Source organism: Eupeodes corollae, chromosome 2 (genome assembly GCF_945859685.1).
Source record: "Eupeodes corollae chromosome 2, idEupCoro1.1, whole genome shotgun sequence".
Lineage (NCBI taxonomy): Eukaryota > Metazoa > Arthropoda > Insecta > Diptera > Syrphidae > Eupeodes > Eupeodes corollae.
Window position 1 is genome coordinate 134,346,230 of NC_079148.1, and position 20,812 is coordinate 134,367,041.

A 20,812-nucleotide genomic window follows, 5' to 3' on the forward strand; every position below is an offset into this window, starting at 1 on the left:
GATGGACATAGTACTTTTTTCATAAACTACACGTTTCTTCTTAAATATAATCAAATTTAAATTAAACCGCTCACCTTGAAAAGAACAAAAACATTTAAAAAATTTTAATTTGTTTTTATTTTGTGGTCAAATTAAAAGTGTCAAGTTATTTAGAGTGCGTAATTTTAGTGTTTCTATTAAATATTTGATTCCTTGCAAGTAATAAGTCAGTACGTGTAAATACGATACAAAATGCGACGCGTCAAGTGAGTTAGTTCTTTAATTTTAAAACGATAGACAACATTAAGGTGGGCGATTTAATTTCAATTTTAATATTGAATTAAGTTTTTGCCTATAGAAAACAATATAAACTTATTTTATAATAATTAACAACTATTTAATTCTTAATAATAGATTGATAAAATTCTGCAAGTATTTTCCATGCTTTCGGTTCCATAAAACCATCTGGAGGCAACTCTCCTGTTCTGGCTAGTGTACGCATTTTTGTTCCTGAGATAAATTCAAAATCATCTTTTCGAGATGGATCAAAAAAGGCCATTTTCGATGAGGATTTGTCGTAAGCAGCAACGCGGAATGGTAAAATCTAAGGAAAGCATCTCTGACATAAATGTCCATCGTTTGAAGGTTACAATATTTCAACCTACCTCTAAACTATCGAGTCCTTGTGCCATTTTTAAAACCTTCGCTCCATGAGTGCCGTCATAAAGATTACCATCGGCATACATATTTTTGTCTGGATGTGGCATACCTGCTGGATCTCGCCCAACAATATAAAAGTTCGCACCAGCGTTCATTCCTAAGCCACAAATAGAAAGTATGAATAAGTATATATTTTGTGTAATTATTCTGCTTTATTCAACGTACGTGCTTTGGCATGCCATTGAACTTCAGTCGGTCCAGCATACATCATTGGTGAGGGGAATATCGCCAAAATGGTATCCTCCCGCTTAAGTGCACCTGAATCAAGCACAGCTTGATGTTGCGCCATTCGCACATCCAAAGGAACATCATCGTCTTTCGTCCAACCGCCCAGCGGGTGTAGTAGTAACACGGGTCTCTTAAAACCTCTTTCCAGAAGTTGTCTCTTCGTGTCTTGCATGAGCAAAGCATGACCATTATGAATAGGATTACGGAGCTAAAATATATATTGAAATATTTTTAGTTTGTTGAAAAACTGTAGGGAAACAAAAAACAATTATTACTTGGAAGGCAAAAATTGCATCGGCATTGAGATTCTTGAACTGCACTCGAAGCTCGTTTGGCGTGAGACGATACTGATCCAAGCCATCGTTCCATTTGATGCGTTCGTAAACTTCTAATTCACCACCCACCAGATACTCACCGGATTCATAAACCATCTGTAAAAAAAATTCCATTTGCCGTTCTAGAATAATTTAAACTTTGAACAATGTAACCTATTTCTTACTTTACTATAAGGATGAAGGGGATTACTTGTTCCAAATTGTCTGGAAAGACGTTCTTCTTTGCGATGAAGGAAGAATTCTGGTTTTCTCATAATTGCAACTGGCTTATCGTTGTAAGTTAAAGTAACTGCACTGACACCTGAATTAAAAATAAGTATTTTAAGGGCTTATTGTTAGGTTGGCTCAGAATAGCATTACCTTCAAGTTTATCTTTAGCTTCAGCACTTACAGACAAAACTATAGGCACTGATTGATTATCCCGAAATGCACCATCATCACTTAAAATAGTATTAAAATGCAATGCCTGCAGGTATTCGTTTTCTCGCATAAAGCCCTTCAATGGGAATGCCCAACCTTCGGAGAGTATTTGCACCCATTGCAGCTCTACAGAGGTTATAGGAATCTTTGGAAGTGATTTGGTTTCATGTAAAAATGCTTCTTTTAAACTGCTATCTACAAATAATTCTGGAAGCTAAAAGAGAACATTTTATTTAGAAAAAAAAAGCCAGTATAACTTTTTGTGTCAAACCTGTTGAATTTCTCTAAGTGCCTTGGGTATAATTCCTTCGTCTTCGAGAAGTTGAACAACTTTTTTTGTTGATTCCTTGATGGTGAATCCGTCAGTATTCACAACTAAATCTGGCTTATCTGGTCTTTCGTATTCCTGAGTGACGCCTGTGAATCCTTTGATGGTTCCTTCTCGAGCTTTCTTGTATAAGCCTTTAACATCCCTCGATTCACAAACTGCCAGTGGGGTGTCAACAAATATTTCATAGAATCTGTAAGAAGTGTATCGTGAAATTTGTATTGCTTTTTTTTGTTACTTATCAAAATATATCACGTTACTTTAAATCAGCATCTTTGTGAATTTTTCTCGCCATAGCTCGATCATCACTAAATGGCGAAACAAAACTACATATGGCGACCACTCCGCTGTCGGCAAACAGTTTAGCCACTTCACCCACCCGTCGAATATTTTCCTCACGATCGGATGGTGTGAATCCGAGATTCTTATTGAGACCAGTTCTTATGTTATCGCCATCTAAGCCATAGGCAGGAATTCCACGTGATACAAGGTATGCTTCGAGTTCGAACGCAATTGATGTTTTACCAGCTCCACTGAGTCCAGTCAACCACACAGTACATCCACGGAAGCCTCGGCAGAAACCCAAGTGTTTGCCGCGAACTTCACGTGTGACGTGGTGTTTTTGTTCGGTCACATTTGTAGCCACTTGTAAGCACTAGAACGATTTAAAAAATACGAATTTTCTTAAAGTTGTGATATTTTTTTTACTAATTCCATCTATTTCACATAGTTTAATAATGTTAGTTTGGTAATCAGCTAGAAGCTCTGGAAGCTATTACCTCTAAGTACTGTTCTATACATTTATGTAGAGATAATAAATAATAATAATAGTTTGGTAATAAAGATAAATTAATCGTTATTGTTTATACTTTTTAATAGTAAGTTTTAAACTATTAATTAAATATTATATGAGCTTGTTTAATTAATCGGTAATTGGTAGTTGTCATGTTTATTTAAAAAAATATATGTGGATAAATAAATTTACTCTTGAAAAGCCAACTGGAGACGACATTCTACTAAAACTTTAAAACGTGTAAAACAACAAAATGCAAAAATAAACTAACTAACTTTAAAGATTCTGTGGAACTAATTTACTTAAGAGCAACTGCGAACAAAATATCCGTTGAAAAATGAATTATAAAATTTAATTAAAAACAAAAAATATGTAAATACGGATATAATAATAATAACGCAAAAAAATCACGCCAAACAAAAATATTTGAAAAGATAAGACCTAATCTCTTAAGTACTAATTGCATAAGATAATTTAGTTTTATGCTGTTTATTGAGACTAAAAAAAGAAATAAAAAATATAAAGAATTTAAAATAATTTATAATTTTGATGGAAAGAACAATAATAACATAAGTTGTTTAAGACCACAGTGAAGGAATCTTGATAAACAGAAACAGTAAAACCAAACTTCTTTTTTTGTGTTAAAATACTGAAGGTGTATTCAAGTTGTTTTTGGTAACCTTTCAATATCAAAGACAGTGCGGGCATTGGGAATGGGGGAGGGTTTTTTTTAGTTAGGTGTCGGAAATGCACATTGGTTTTAAGTTCCTGAGTATTGCAACGACTGGGAAAGACAGAGTGTGGTAAAGCATTAGGTATACATTCGCGTAGTACGACTAAAGAACGAATCTCTGTACTGAGCAATAGCACCGAAGTTAGGCTGTAGGGTATATTGATGAGCATTTCTAGGGGCGCTTAGGCTGTAGGGTATATTGATGAGCATTTTTAGGGGCGCTGGTAGTATTTTTGAATTGTTTGAGTTAAGGGATGCAACTTGCTATTTCAGTAGAGCGTAATTCTTTAAAATCGCTGTAAAAAAGGGTGACGATGATGATTAATTTGCTTTTAAGGCTTTTTATAACAATTAAGTTTTGGGGTTTTGTTAAAAAAGTTGTCAGTTAAATTGTTTTAAGAAATTAACTAACAATATTTTGCATATGATGAAACAATTTGGTTTTTAAAATCTATTTTTAGTCGAAAACTAATTTCTTCTTTAGAAGCATTTCTTGAAAGTTTTTATTTGTTATTTAAACAAAGTGTTTTATTACAGTGTGTTTCGCATATTTTCTTTTGAACACCCATCCCGTCAATCTCGCATTATTACACTAGCAGAGAGAAAAAAACTAAACGAGAGAATCAACTTCGACGGTTGCTCTCTTTTTGCCTACAAGCTGTGATTTGCACATCAACTTGCATATGTATTAACTTCATATACAAAAGTGTGGGGAACTTATGCAAGAAGATGTGCATACTCCCAACTTTTGAAAAATGGCGGATGTAGTCAGCTATTCAGAGGTGTTCAAAGAAAATTCAAAATTGTGGATGAACGATTTTTTGGTAGGTAGGTAGGTAGAAATGGCGATCTCAAGGCAACCTAGCCTAAAATAAAATTAACGCTGTAGTGCACCGTTTTGATACCAAAAACTCGTTTGACCTGTTTTGTCTTGCCTTGGCCTGCATAGAAGATCGTTTGTACGGGTTTTGTTATAGGTGGGCCATATCTTCCTAGATATAATGCAGTTGGGTAAATTGCTCCACCTTCGGTTTGATTCAGTTTGGTAGATAGAAAAGATTTTACCCTTCATAGCACCAAGAGGAATGTTAACCATTTCCGCAAGTGAGCTATGAAGGGCCGATCCATGCCTGGCTAGCTCGTCAGCCCATTCATTTCCCACGATACCACTATGGCCCGGAACCCAGATCAGTGTGACACCGAGGTTAACATTCAGTCTCGCAAGCTCATAGCGACATTGCTGGACCAATTTAGATGAGGATATGGCCGAGTTAATGGCTTTGACAGCTGCCTGACTGTCTGTAAAGATAGCCACATTTCGGTTTTGGTTTGAGTTTTGTTTAAGTATCTTACATGCCTCCCTTATTGCCAGCAGTTCAGCCTGAAAAACGCTAGCAAAGTCAGGAAGCCTTAAGGATTTGGCTACATTTAGGGACTCAGAAAAGATCCCAGAACCAACTCCGCACTCCATCTTTGAGCCGTCAGTAAAGATAGTTGTGTCGAAACCTATCGACATGATGTCATCCTCCCAATCTTCTCTGGATGGGAAAATAACCTTAAAACCCTTACTTAGGTTCAAAGTAGGAGTGCAGTAGTCAGTGTCTACCGAGATAATATCTGAGGGAATCAATTTCGTAGTGTTGTTGTGACCATAAGGTTTTAACAACCAGCTATTTGATTCCTTCAGCCTAATAGCGCTGCAGGAAACTATGTATTTAATAAAAAGGTCGATTGGTAGAAGATCCAAAATAACGTTTAAGGTGTCCGTTGGGCAAGTATGCATGGCCCCTGTGGTGCCCACGCAAGCTGTTCCCTGAACCTTCTTTATCTTATCAATATTATATGCTTTGCTAAGAGCAGGCCACCACACAATCGAACCATTTGTTAAGATTGGACGTACTACGGCTGCGTACGTCCATAAAATCATCTTCAACAGAGGTCCCCACTTTTTGCCGAAAGTTTTGCTGCAGGCGTAGAAGGCAACACAGGCCTTCTTAACCCGTACTTCAATATTTAGTTTCCAGTTTAGTTTAGGGTCGAGTATAACTCCCAAATATTTTGCACTGGAAGACAATGGTAGGACTTGACCGTTGAGTCGAGGTAGCGTAAAGGGCTGTACTTTAGTTTTGGTGGTAAAGAACAACAGTTCAGTTTTACTTTGGTTAACTCCTAGTCCACAACTAGTGGCCCAGTTGCTAACTTTCTTCAAAGCTGACTCCGTGATTTCACTAATCACAGAGGTGTACTTTCCTGACACCAATAGCACCAAATCATCAGCGTAGGCTACCGCCTTCACTCCACATCTCTAATATGGTAATCAAGAATGGCGCTCCAAGGTTTTAAGCACAAAAGATGTTAAGCTTATTGGTCAGAAATCCTTCGCGGATTCGTGACCTCGCCTACCCACTTTCGGGATAAAAACTACTTTGACCTGTCTCCACGACATGGGCACATGTTTGAGAAGGACACATCCTTTGAAAACTTGTTCCAGCCATGGAGCTGCCACATCATGCAACTTTTGAAGCATAACTGGCAGTTGATGGCCCACACAATATTTTCTCTGGTTATAACGGAATTGACTTGCTCCCCATGAGCTAAGTTTAGCTCTGTGGTTTCAAGCGATTCGGGGTTATCACTCTCGCAACCCCAAGAGATTCGGCTGGAGAGGCTGTCCAGGCTTTTTTAGAAATGAAGGATTACAATGTTCCTTCGATAAACCTTTGCTGAGCCTTGCGGAGTCCTTTATGTCTTCGATTGATTGACAGAATTCTCTCCAGCCTTGTCTTTTGGCTGATGACAGGGCTTGCTTGTAAATTTGAATAGAGTCTTTATACGGTTGGTAAAACTTATGTTTGTGGCAGAGGTCAGAGGTTTGATTCAAGGTCTCCTATCGATTCAGTGAGATTTGGTAAGTTGCTTAGTTCGGAATTCGCAATTTGACTGAATTTCGTCAAGTCAGTTCTTTTGGGATTTCTGTAGGGTGTTTTTCGACTCGAAATTAATTTGAAAAAAAAATTGTTTGGGAGTAATATCATTCGAATATGAATTGAAATTAATTACTCTTTTTAGGTGCCAGAACAATGAGTATTTAGAAACAATTCTAAATTACGCATTTAGAGAAATATTAGTTAGTTATTTGAAGCCAGTTGTAATCATTAAGTGATTAAAATAAATTAGGTGGTGAAACAGTCCAATGAGAATTAGGACCTAAAAACAAAACTCTGAAAGCACTACAACTAGTATTTTGTTTATTATTAGCTGCGTTCATGCGTTTAATTTTCCCTCAGACCGTTGAAAAATGAAAAAAAACTCAGATTTGTTTCAATTTTCAGCGTTTATAGACTTAATTTTGTCGATGCGAGAGTAGCAAGAACATTGAAAACGAGAGTTACATAATGTAAACATGAATCATGAAAATAAAACAACGCAGGGACATTGAAAAATTTTTTATATACTCATCTCTTTTTTACATTCCTATTTTATTTGTGTGTACTCGTTGTTTATTTTCTTTACATTACTCACGACATTTCCAAAATGCTGAAAATAAGAGATTTAAGTAGAGACTAAATAAAAAGACCGTCAACTTGTTACTTCTGTTGCCAATTTTATTGCATAAGATCTGTGAATTGTTGAGAAGCTATTCTTACTGCTTTCAACTAAGCTAGCTTGTTGCTTTTAAAGGCTTAGTTACATAAGCCGAAAAGTACTTTTGCAAAAAGTAAAAATATTTGTATTCTCGCTAGGTCAGTGGTTTTGTGAAAAGGATATACAAATTTGTTCTTCAACCAAAATTTAAGTCTTATGCATCATTTTTATAAGTTTTCCAGTTCTACTATTTAATTATATCTTATCTGTCAGTTATATAGCGACAAGGAAAAATAGATGAGGAAAAGTTCCAACTACAGTTTTTCTGAAAGTGCATTCTGGCTTATTCATAGATGTTTGATAAACTTTTTAGGCTATTCATAAATAAATCAAAGTTAAGAGCTTAACCTGAATAAATTTAAACATAGAAAATGCTGTGTTCAAGTTATTATTATCGCAGTCAAATTTCATAATTGATTTTTTATTGTATAAAAAAGCTTTAAAGTAATTCATGACAAATAAATATTACGTTAACCGCAAGGGCAGAAGATATGGATATTTAATATAAATATTCCAGGTAAATTGTAGCACTTTATTGTTTCCGCCTATTTTATAATTCAATGCAGTATAATTTAGATAATACAGTAGTTAAGTTATTATGTAAGGTATAACTACATACATTTATAAAAAATATGTAATCGTTCACATATACTAATAAAGTTCACCACGATCTACCGTTATAACGTTTACCGTAATTTATTGACAAACGAAATTGATTTGCTAAGAATTAATTTGTGAAAACCAGAGAGAGAAAGAAATATCAAATGTTTCAATCTCTCAACTGAAGTTTTTTCTCTCTCTGCTCTCCAAGGTGAAAACATGTATACACTGATACGAATTCAACACGCTATAAAAAATGAAAGTAAGAGATTTCGAAGGGACGGAGACGAGGAAATTTGACTCTCTCGATTAGTTTTGTCTCTCTGACACTAGGTCTACTATTACACGATGCCTCACGACTCACATGGTTGCGAAAAAGAAAGCACATGTGAGAAAATGAGATGCAAACAAAATTCCGGTGAGTCTCGGACAATTTTTTAGTAGACTCACTTTGACGTTTCTTTTTTCTCATATTCGTTTTATGCTGTTTTTTTTCATTCGATTTTCTTGTTGCTGGAATAAACAACATCGAATTTGTTTGTTTAATGCACAGTTCAACAGTTTTAATAAATTTTCGAAATCCATTTCCAAAATCCTATTTCTTTTGTTTTATAAATTTTACTTAACTTCAAAAACTATCAAAAAATTAAAGCCAACCAGAAGGAGCATTCAAAACAAAACAAACAAAAATTGTCAAATTTGAGACATGGGGCACGAGTCAACGTGTAATAGCGCTTGTCTTGCCGAATACAAATTTATAAGGAAAGTCTAAAGTGAGTCGTAAGTCGTGAGTCAACGTAATTTAATAAAAACAACCTCTGTCAAAACAAGTCAATGGACTGCATCGAATTGTTGTTGGATTTCACTTTTCAAAATGACGTAATGTCAAAATTACAAATACAACAGTGTAAACAAATGGGTGTTGGAGGGTAAAACGTACGAAAGATTCCGGACACTTCTCTTTCATTTTTTGTTCTTATCCACAAAGTCAAAGTGTGAGGAGTAGGACAGATGAAAAAGCTTACGCAGTGGTTTTGCCATCTTTGAAGAACACCTCTTCAGAACAATAGCGGGGATACCATCCGGACCAGTGGATTTATATGTGTTTAGATCTCTAAGGACTCATGCCACAGTACGAGTGCAAAAAAGATTGGTCCCATAGAATCACTAACTCGCTCAAGTACAGGCGGAATCATAACACTCACTGGCAGCGAACTGCCTAGCAAAGAGATTAGCTTTCTCTAAAGAGCAAGCAAAAGGACTGTCATTGACAACGAGCGTAGGAACCGATGAAGAGGAAGAATTCCTCATGTTTTTTACAAATGACCAAACATTTTTGTAGTAGTATTTTTTGCTGTCATTTTTGTGTCATGTAAGAATTTGGTCCTTCGAATATACATAGGTGTAGTAGGCCTTCCTGGCTTGCTTAAACTTTTTTCGATTTTCCTCAGTTGGGTTGGCTCTAAAACACCGGAAGCTCACCTCTTTCTCCTTGATAACCTCTTAGCAGTTCGAATCGAATCATGATTTAACCTTGGGTTTAATACTTTTAACCCTATTCAGGATAAACGTTTCCATTTCCAGATAAATCATACTTGAAATCATATCTGCACTGGAGTCTACGTCGCTACCGAGGAAGCATAGCGACCAGTTAAAGATCCTGAAGAAATTATTGGGACCGTCCCAGTTGGCTTTCTCGTACTGCCAAACTGTTCTCTTTAGAGCTCTTTCTTTAACTGGATTTGTTTGACACTAGAAATTAGCAGACATGACACTTTGTTCCGATGTTCCTAGAAGCGTCAATACACTGATTGTGTACTTATCAGTATCAGAAGTGAGAAACAAGTCAAGTGTATTTTCTTCTCGGCCGTTAACGTCTGATATACGAGTAGGCTCATTGGCAAGCTGAGTAAGATGGTTGAACTCAGCAAATATGTCAGCACACATTACTTCGGGCGTTGTCTGGCCTGAATGGCGAAGCCACGAAGTATTGTGAACATTGAAATCGCTCGTAATAACGATTTTAGTGTAAGGATACAGGGAGACAATTCTTTGTATGGAGTCAGACAGAGCATCGAACTCCTGAGAAGTTGAAACTCTGTTTAGGTTTGCGCTCCGATAAAGAAAACAAAAGTGAATGATGTGCTTATTAACGGAAAGTTTTAAGCACATGAAAATTAGAAGGGTGTTGGTACAATGACCGTATTGTGGTAAAAGATGATATGCAACACATTCCTAATATATGTATATGTCAAGACCATGGTATGAGAAGAATAATGGCACTAAGCAATACCCATGAATAAAAAATTCAGCAGTATCGTAATCTTCACCTTATTGGGTTTCACTCAATGCCAAAACAACTGGTCTGTAAGAATTAATGTGGATGTATACAGACACAAAATTCGATCTCAGCCCACGGACATTACTATAATCAAATACTAGAAGCTGCATGTTTGACATAATTTGTATCGAAATTTGGGTGTTTTCTAACGTATACACGGAAAGAAATACATTCCAAATATTACAACGTCAGTATGGGCGTGAACGCAATACTATACGGCTTAGAAGATTTCCATTAGATAAAAACTTGTAAGCATAGTTAACTTGGCCATAATGAGACTAGTAACGTCGACAATAGCTATAGCCGATACGCCAATGTCAGTATGGGAGTCAGGCCCATACTGATTGGCCACATATACAACGCTCCTAGCAGAAAAGTCTTTCCATAATTGTTATGTCCCTTATTATTGTAGAAATGTATCGATACAGTAGTTATACCCATGCACTATTGACAGTTATCCAATAAGGGTATCGATTATCACACCATAAATTATAGCGGGAAAAACTAGTAACATTGCGACATCTCCGGTACAGTATGGGGCTGAAGGCAATGCTGTCTCGTCAAACGTACTATGCGCCCATGGGTTATAAGAAAATATTGTGGTACCACACAGTATAGTACATAATCCCATACTTATAGGAGTTGTTGCAAGACAATGTAGGAGTATCACAAACACTTTTTAAGTATGGGTCTCCAGGCCATACTAGCATTGTCATAAATGTAGGATTCAAGCTCCTTTTGTCTAGGGGTTCTTTACTTTTCTTAATAAAAAACACTTATAATTTATATTTAATGAAATAAATAGTTCTTTATTTAATTCGAGCAAAACTTCGAAACGACTGATCCTCTTGGCAGATGAATTGTGAATGCGTGACGACTCTCTATGTTCTCTCTTGCTGACTTTATATACAAAATATGAAAGGATAGAAATAGAAGGGACGCTAATTCTCTTTTGTTATGTCTGTCCGTTTGTAAAGTATTGGGTTCTGTCTCGTTTGTCTGTTGGAGTAGGGTAATGTGTCGAGGTTTGGCCGATCCCACATAAATGCCGTGTACCTCCGAATTTTTAATGTTAGGCACATTCTGATAAAAACGTGCAACGCATCGTTTAAGTGGCGTTTGTTCTAATTATCAAAAATATTCTCCCAGATTTTGGCCATGGAATAAATCATATTTTGATGTAGGAATAACGACCGACCTTGTGCTTGATAAGAGCTTCGTACAAACATATTATAGAATTAAATGTGTGTATTGTAGTTATCTACATATGTTAATTACAATAACGACAACCAACTGATCATCTTAAGTGTGGATGCATACTTGTCCCACTTGTTTCACCATTAAGTCATTTTCGAATCAATGAGTTTTTTTGACCTTTTACTGAGGAAGCTTATTGATAGTAAAATTAAATTGTGTATACAAATTATGTATATTTGCATAGAGAAAGATTCATCCAGCATTAGAGCGTTCTATTTGAATAATTATAAATTTGTTTGGTATTTTTGTTTGAAGAACAAAATATTTTAATCATAATAGAACAGTGAACTGTTATTCATTTTTTAATTAAAGGTATATAGTATGTTTTTCCTGTTCCAGGAAATTATTCATATTTCAAGAATTCCTAACTATTCATATCTGGTCTATGACTTTTTGATTTCTGAATAACGTGTTTACGGTAATTTAAGCTTAGAAATCGTTTTATTTAAAGAAAATACCAGTGAAGTCAAGGCTATAGTCTAAATCTACTTTAAAATTATTGTATTAATTTAAAATTTGGTGAAAGTGACTGACCTACCCTGACTACTACCCGTGTTTTTACAGTGATTAGAAACTAGAAATTTTCGTTCCTTATAGCACTTCTACATATATCTAAGCGCAGTTTTGCAAAATTAATAAAGATTGACAACATTCATTTCAATAAACTTATCACTCTTGATCTTCCGATAAAAAGTCTTTTCTGGATACATTCATTCTGATTTCTCTGAGAATGGGGCATTTTCCCAAGAAGTGGACAGTACCCTCTCTTTCGGATAGGTTGCACATACTATACACTCTAGGGGTAAATCAAGTCTGTGTGGAATGAAATTTAAATCTATTAGTTCACTACGTAGTTTGACCATCATTGAAATCACACGGACATTATTACTCATTTACTTAAGGTGGTCCGGGCGGACCTGAGCCTCAAACAACATGCGTCTCCAGCCAGCTCGGTCCCTACCTAACTGTCACCAGTTTCGCACGCCAAGTTGGTTGAGGTCTTCACCTACCTGCGTGCGTCACCTGGAGCGTTGATGTCCCAAGACGGTCTCATCTTTCTTTGACAGAGTCCAGGTCTCAGCGCCATAAATGAGAACCGGGATGATGAGTGTCTTATAGATGGCGATTTTAGATGCTCGAGAGAGGACTTACTTCTCAATTGCCTTCTAAGTCCAAAGAAGCAGCGATTTCCAAGAGTTAATCTTCGTTTGATTTCAGCGCTGGTGTCATTGTCTAGGCTAATAACGGTACCTAGGTAGACAAAGTCCTTAACTACCTCAAAGTTATAGCTGTCCATGGTGACGTTTTGTCCAAGACGTCGATTTTCAATGTTCTTTTTTGATGACAGTATATACTTGGTCTTACCCTCATTGACCACTAAACCAATTCTTCTTCGCTTCCGTCGTAATGCTCAAAAACGCTCCACTGCACAATTCTTTACAGAACGATGTTGAAGAAGTTGCATGACAGGGCATCGCTTTGTCTAAAACCTTTTTTGACATCAAATGCATCGGTAAGATCTTTTCCGACCTTCATAGAGCAGCGTGCATTCTCCATCGTCATTCTGCACAAACGGATAAGTTTGACAGGAATGCCAAAACAAGACATTGCTCTGTAGAGCTCTTTCCTATAGATGCTGTCGTACGCGGCTTTAAAATCGATAAAGAGATGGTGGGTATCGATTTGAAGCTCCTGGGTTTTTTCCAAGATCTGCCGTAGTGTGAGTATTTGGTCGATAGTGGACTTTCGTGGTCTGAAGCCACACTAATAAGGACCAATCAGGTTGTTGATGACCGGGTTCAGACGTTCACATAATACGGCAGAGAGGATCTTATACGCAATGTTAAGGAGACTGATGCCTCTGTAGTTGGCACAGTTTAGAGGGTCTCCTTTCGTATGTATCGGGCACACTATGCTGAGATTCCACTCATCGGGCATGCTTTCTTCCGACCATATTTTGCAGATGAGTTGGTGCATGCGCCGTACCAAGTCATCACCTGCTGCTTTGAATAGTTCGGCAGCGATGCCGTCAGCTCCAGCAGCTTTGTTTGACTTCAGTTTAGATACAGCTTTCTTCACTTCGTCAAGGTCGGGTAGGCGGAATTGTTGATCTAAGTCGCCGAAGTTGAGTGGTTCTATCTCCCTTACAACGGAATTCGGTTCGTCATCGCCGTTACATAATTTGGAGAAGTGGTCTTTCCATATTCTCAACATAGACTGCGGTTCTACAACGATGTACCCCTGATCGTCTTAACAGGCTTCGGTTCGTGGTTTTTTTATCTTTTGGTAAAATTGACGAACCTCATTCCCGTTGACATCTCTCTATCTCCTCGATCGCGCGCTTCCTGTGCTCTCTTTTTTCCATCTAAGAAGCCGGTGTTACTCTCTCCTCTTCTGTTCGTAGGGCTAGCGTGCAGCTCTGGTCTTTTTGTGTTCAGTGCCGTTTTGTATGCCTCTTGTTTCGCTGCGTGCGCTTGCCGGCATTCGTCGTCAAACCAGGGGTTTCGCTGTGGTGGCCGTGTGAATCCTAGCACTTCAGAGGCGGCATCTCTGATGGCTGCAAGGAAATGTTGCCACTGGTTTTCAATGCTTAATGCAGGCAGCATAGGACTCCTTAAGAGGTTATTAGAGACTCGATCGGAAAAGGACATGGCAGTCTCTTCCGATTGTAGCCGTCTAACGTCGAATCTTCTCACAGTACTTCCTTGTTTTGGCTTGGACCGTGATATCCGTAGCCGTACCTTGGCTACAACGAGGTAGTGGTCCGAGTCAATGTTGGCCCCTCGGAATGTTCGGATATCCTGTATACTGGAGAAGTCTCGTGCGTCGCAATGTGGTCAATCTGGTTGACGGTTGATTGATCAGAAGATTTCCATGTCCCCTTGTGAATATCAAGATGGGTGAACTATCAATCCGTTGTCGGAGGTGGTGCCGTGCAGGCTGTATTTCCCGATTATGCCACCAAAGATGTCTTCTCTTACTAGCTTGGCATTAAAATCTCCTAAGACAATTTTAATGTCATAGCCAGGGCACTGTTTATAAGTCTTGTCCAAGAGCTCGAAGAGTATGTCTCTGGTGTCTTCATCTTTCTCCTCTGTTGGGGCATGAGCGCATATAAGGCTTATGTTGGCGAATTTAGCCTTGATGCGGATTGTCGTGATGCGCTCGCTCACACTGTTGAAACTCAAGAGTTTTTGCCTGAGTCTAGTTCCAATAACAAATCCACACCCAAAAAAACGCTGTATTTGTTTTCGGTAGCAGTGGAAGTAGTATACATCGCAGTCTTTTAGTTTGCGTTTGCCCGGTCCATCCCATTGCACTTCTTGGATGGCGGTAATATCTGCCTTGCAGCAGTTTAGGGCTTCTGCTAATTGTTCGGCTGCACGTGGTCTGTTAAGGGACCTAACATTCCACGTACAGATCCGAAGTTAGTTGTCCTTATTTCGTTTGCGTGGGTTGTCAACAGTGAATCCGTCGGTATCCGAGGCTTGTTGGTGCTTCGCAACTAAAGGTATATTTCACGTGGCCAGGAAGTTAACCCGACGGCACAACCTCCAACCTGGAGGGCCAGATCCTTAGTATAACTCCAAGGACGGGTAACCGGATAAACCGCTAATTACAGGCCTGGGCTCCGAATACGTCGAAGAAGCCCTATAAGGTGTTCACTAAGTAGAATAACCTTACTGGAACTTAAGACACCACCGTTGATTCCATCTCGGGAATTCCTCCGCTGCCGTCTGGATAAGGAGAGGTGCCTTAGTGGAAACACCTCTGAGACCATTATCTTATGTTAACGAGATGTCGAGAATCGAACAACAATTTTTACGAATTTTTGTTCAGGCTTTGATTTATACAAAAATTAAAAACATTTAAATGATTCACACAATACCCGTGTTTTGTTGGAAAATCTACACGAATAACAAAAACAATATCCATAGTATGAATAAGACCTATAAAAGTTAGAGTAGAATCTTACTATGGATAGGTTTTTGACATTCATACGAGTCTCGAATGGATCTTATGTGATTTCGTTCTCAAATGTTGGTACGATTGATATTTTATTTGTATCTCGATGGCTGTGTTCGTTGAGTAGTTGTGCATTTGGAATTATGTATGTGTTTTCCATTGGGAAAAAAAATCAATCTGTTGCTGTTGACATTATTTAGTTTTGTTAATGAAAATGGATAACTGGGCTTATCTTGCAAGAAAAAACAATAGAAAAGATAATTAAATTTTGCTATGTTTCCACCAAAGGTTTATCTCAGTTTAGATTAAATAAATCTTTTTGGTGTTCCCACCGCACAAGAAGATTAAAAAATGATTAAGTATGACAGCACTTTCTAAAATACAAATGGTGTTTCGATGTGTGAAGTGCAAGTGAGATAACTTGATTCTTGTTAAAAAATAAAGAGCTGATTAGTTAATTTGATCAAAACAAAACTAAATTGTTTGGGCACAAACATGCAAAACAGACCACAATGCATTATCTGTAAAACCAACTCCTCCACACAGGTTTTTCTTCTCAAATTTCGACTCGACTCCGATCTCCGACGGTAATAGAGTCAAATCAAGGTCATTTCAACTCGATTCAGGAATATAAAGAGTTAAGGCGATCTTCAAGCTCGATTCAACACCACATGGTAATTTAGTAGTCTACGAACAAACCCCCTCCTTGAAGCAATTGTTAAATGAACTTCTTTTTATAGAATCTTAATTTCCTGATGTTTTCTTAACATTTCTTCTTGAAAATTGTCCATTTTATTAGTTTTAGTAATTTTTGTTTTGTAATTTAATTTTAACTTTTGATTTTCACAAAACTTTCTTCTATTTGTGTGTTTTTTTTAATTATTATTCTGACAGATCTTCTTTCAGTTGTACCAATTTTTAAATACAAAAAATCTGGCTACTGAGGATCGTTTTGTTGACAATTTCTCACTGTACTTTATATGGAATACCAAAAAAACGCACTTAATATAATATAAAATTTAGCTGAAGTAGCTAGCATTATTGGTTCTTGAGATATTTTGAGTAAAGCAAAATTTTGACAATTTTTAAATGTTCAATTCGACAAAACGTGCCGATTACAATAACACTCTATAGGAAGTTAACAAAAAAATGCTTCTTCATTTGTCTGCATAATTTCCGTCGAAATTTTATTAATCGATTTTTTTTCGACAAATCGTACGATTCCCAAAACAAGCAGAAACCGCACTACAGCTAGGCAGCTCCAAACTACCTTTCTTTGCAATGGCTATATTCATCTCATTTTTTATGAAGAGCTTGTGATTTGTGAATAAGAAAAAATTCTTTCATTTTTAATGCCACAACCTATTTACAGCAAAAAAGGAACCTAAGCATGCAGAGGATAAGTGATATATGGAGATTCGAACCAAATACATATTTATTATTTAAGTTAACAATTTTAATGCAATTCTGATTAATTCAACGACCATCAACCTCCTACTCCAAGAAATAAACGTACATTATAAATAACTTGTGATAAGTGCTTTAAAATTTTTTGATAAGGGTTTCTTTTATAGCGATCGTATTCTTGTTTGAAGGGAACTTGATACAAATACGAGTATAAACATTTAAACAAAAAACTTGGTAAAAATATTTTCATCTTCAAGGCATTGCTGATTTTATTTAAGCAGATATTTTTGATAACCATAAATACATACAATGAGTGTCAATAATATTCGGTTTTTAATCTTAAAAATACTTTTGGTGTTTATCTCGTAGTAAAACTTGAATTTAGATTAATTATTTGGTTATTTTATAAATTAATGTATTATTCCAAAAAAATTTTAATCTAAAATTGGTGCAATCACTTAAATGCATTAAGATATACGATGAACAACGCAAAAAGGACACATGTAAGCGCTTCATTAATATTCGTTTTTTTATTTTCTTTGCTGAGTTTGACATTTGCTCCGATCAATAGTTTGTCTATTCAAGAGTACCGTTAAAATGAAGTATTCACTAGACGTTTGCATACATTTTTAAAATAATTTAGTGTAAGATCGTTTAGTTTTATTTAAAAAGTTAATCATGGGGCGCAATGGTCGTGTTGCCCAAAAAAAGCCATTTATCAACATGCGCAACAAGCAAATTCGGATCGAATTTGCGAAGCAACACATAAATAAGGATGCAACTTGGTGGAATGATGTAATATTTGCTGAAGAGAGTAAGTATAACCTCTTTGGATCAGATTAGAGAGTTATAGTCTGGCGCAAGCCAAATGAAGAGCTTAAAAACAGGAACAAAAAACCAACTTAGCATAGCATGGAGGCGGGCACATTTCGACAAGAAGCATTTGAAATTTAGTATACATCGACGGTTTATTGAATAAGGAATACTATTTGAGAATCCTAAAAGGAAATTCAAGGCAAAGTGCTGAGAAAATGGGCATTTTAAGGAATCTCAAATTTTACCAGGACAACGACCCGAAGTACAAGACTCATGATGTAAGGGAATGGCTTTTGTTTAACTGTCCAAAAGCTATCCAAACACCTCCGCAATTTCCAGACCATAACCCAATCGAGAATTTGTGGGATGAATTGGACCGTCGAGTTCGCGAAAACCTTGTCTCTTCAATAAGTGCACTAAAGCAACGGCTTCAAAAAGAATGGAGCAAAATGGGCATTGAATACCTTCAAAAAATTATAAAAAATATGCCCAAGCGCAATCAAGGGTAAATTATATTGGGTGGCGCAACAGTCCGTTGTGAACCATGGCCTAGTGACTTACAACACTCAACCATTCCCGTGTGCGTGTCAGGAATTGAAGGGACCTACAATTATTAGGCCGAATCCGAACGGCTAATTTACTTTTGAAGGATTTGTCAATTCCTCGCAAGAGGCAGTACCCGCGAAAATTATTTTTAACTTTCCATAGGAAGTTATTGTAATGGGTCCGATTTGACAAAATGAAAATTTTGACATTTCTCGACGTTTCAAGGTCCCTAGAGTCGAAATAAAAGATTTTTAGAAAGATGTCTGTGCGTGCGTGTGTACGTACATTCGTATACGTCCGTACGTTCGCGACGTTTTTTTCGTCCTCCATAGCTCAAGAACCAGAGGAGATATCAACTTCAAATAAATTTTGTTATACAGATAATAAGGCAGAAAGATGCAGAAAGGGCTCTCAAGAAAATTGCGTGGGTGGTTTTTTTACCATAGCAGTTTGAAAAAAAGGTGAACATTTTGGTTAACCCTAAATATCTTACGAACCAAAAACCCTAGAAACTTGAATTAAATTTTATAAAATATATTGTAACGTGATATAAATCAATAAAACTGAAAAAAAATGTCACCTCCAAAATTTTACGACTGAAATATGATTTCATCTCTAAAACAATTTTGCGAAACGAAGAATAATGTTTTTGACATCTGATAAAATGTTGAAAAAAATCGAATTGACAGTTTTTTTTTACAAAAAATTAAAAACCGAAAAAAAAATTAAAAAAATTGGTAAAAAATGATTTTCGACTCAAATATCTTTTAAAAACTTTGAGATAATAGCTTCTAACTAATTTTTTCTTATAAGAAATATTGTTTTCAACATTAGGACAAATTTTGAGAAGAATCGAATTGACGGTTTTTTTACAAAAAATAAAAACCTAAAAAAAATGTATAAAAGTTGGTAAAAATTGATTTTCGACTCAAATATCTCTTCAAAAGTTTTAAATAATGACGTCAAACTAATTGTATCTTATAAGAAATATTATTTTCAACATTTAGTAAAATTTTTAAAAAATTCGAATTGACAGTTTTTTTACAAAAAATAAAACTCTAAAAAAAAACAATACTAAAACTTGGTAAAAATTTACTTTCTGCTATTCAAAAATTAAAAATATTGGCTTCAAAATTATTTTATTTCACAGAAAATATTGTTTTCAATATTCAGTAATTTTAATATAAAAATCCAACAGTCCGTTTTTTTTTTATAACAATAAAAAATAAAATCTACAAAAAATAGTACGCAAATTTGGTAAAAATTGATACTAGTACATATAGACAAACTTTTAAGCAAGACAAATCGACAGACGGGATGGGAAGTTATCAGTGTGGGTCGCATCCCAGCCTCTTTTTTTTTAAATTAAGATGGCACAGGCAGGGATTGAACCCATGACATGCATGACATTCCAACGCACTACCATGTCACGGGTACCCAATCAAGGGTATCCAAGAAAATATTAAAATCAATGGTAAGAAATATTAATTAAAAAGGTAACATAAGTATGTAAAAAAAACGAATATGAATGAAGTGTTATTTTTTGAGTTGTCGTATTCATTATTTATTTTATTTTTCTAACTTGCTATTTTAATTAAAAAAAATTATATATATTGAAATTATTAAATACCAAATATTAAAAAAAAACTGTTTTTTAACTTTTTTTAAAGTTAAAAGTCAAAAATAAAGTCTTTTTATGGAAAGAAACAAAAAACCGAATATTAATGGCACTCACTGTATCTAAAATAGTAGATGGAAATGTCCATAATTAGAAACCTTTGTTTAATTAATTAAATACAAAAGAAAATATGATAACTCTATCTCTATTATTATTTTTTTTCAATTTGTTCATTATTTAACATTATTTATTCTTATTCTTACCATCTCAGAGTTGTTGTCATTGTTTTGTTGACAAGTAAGATTTCTTTCAAAATCACCACTATCGGCTATGCTATTATTATTTATAGCGATTATTCTTCGTCTAACAAACATTTTACACAATTATAATAAATTATACTTCTTAGTGAAATATTGTTTTTTTTTTTAACTAAGTTAAAGTTGTGAAAATTGTAAAAAAAAGACAACAATTTCTTTCATAAAATCTTGGACAATTTGCAAACTTTCTTTTTTGTGCAATTAAAATAAACACGATTTGGCACAACAACTTAAATAAATATAAAAAATAAATAAGATCAAAAGATTTTACTCTAAAAAAAAAAGAAAGCACTTTCTGGTGAGAGGTCTTGAATGCAACTGGTAACCTATACAGCTGGATGATGAGATGATGAGCCTATATTTCTCTTTTGAAGCTACATGTTTGGGTTGCTACCAGTGGCTTAGGTATGAAGTAGGCCGAAAGGTGCCATCGCGTCGTTGTCATCTCCGTAGCTTCTTTATTTATTATATTTTTGTTTTTTCTCTTAAATATGTCCATATTTAACAATGTTCTCAAGACTATAGTTATTTATGCTGACTCATAACTGGTCTCTATAGTATTATAACATGGAGTTAATTTGCAACCAAAAATGCTTTGCTTGCATTGCTTGATTTATTTCCAGATCCAAATTTTTCATTGGCTATAAAGCGATAAGCATTTTAACTGACCAAAAATGTAATCTCTGATAAGCAAATCTTGAACTTTTGACTTTCTCTATATTGTGGAGTACTTAATAAGAACAGGGATAGAGGGGAGCGTCAA

At 35.7% G+C, this 20,812-nt stretch overlaps 1 protein-coding gene across 1 annotated transcript; it reads right to left on the reverse strand.

The window, feature by feature from the left end:
• Positions 1-282: 282 nt before the first annotated feature.
• On the reverse strand, positions 283-20,354 carry LOC129946117 (bifunctional 3'-phosphoadenosine 5'-phosphosulfate synthase). The gene is made up of 9 exons (XM_056056158.1): positions 19,996-20,354; positions 2,271-2,665; positions 1,954-2,203; positions 1,623-1,896; positions 1,427-1,563; positions 1,203-1,358; positions 865-1,135; positions 645-796; positions 283-583 (listed from the first exon to the last, which is right to left on the reverse strand). The coding sequence occupies exons 1-9, from the start codon at positions 20,104-20,106 to the stop codon at positions 377-379; spliced, it is 1,953 nt and encodes a 650-aa protein (XP_055912133.1). The 5' UTR covers positions 20,107-20,354; the 3' UTR covers positions 283-376.
• Positions 20,355-20,812: the final 458 nt, after the last annotated feature.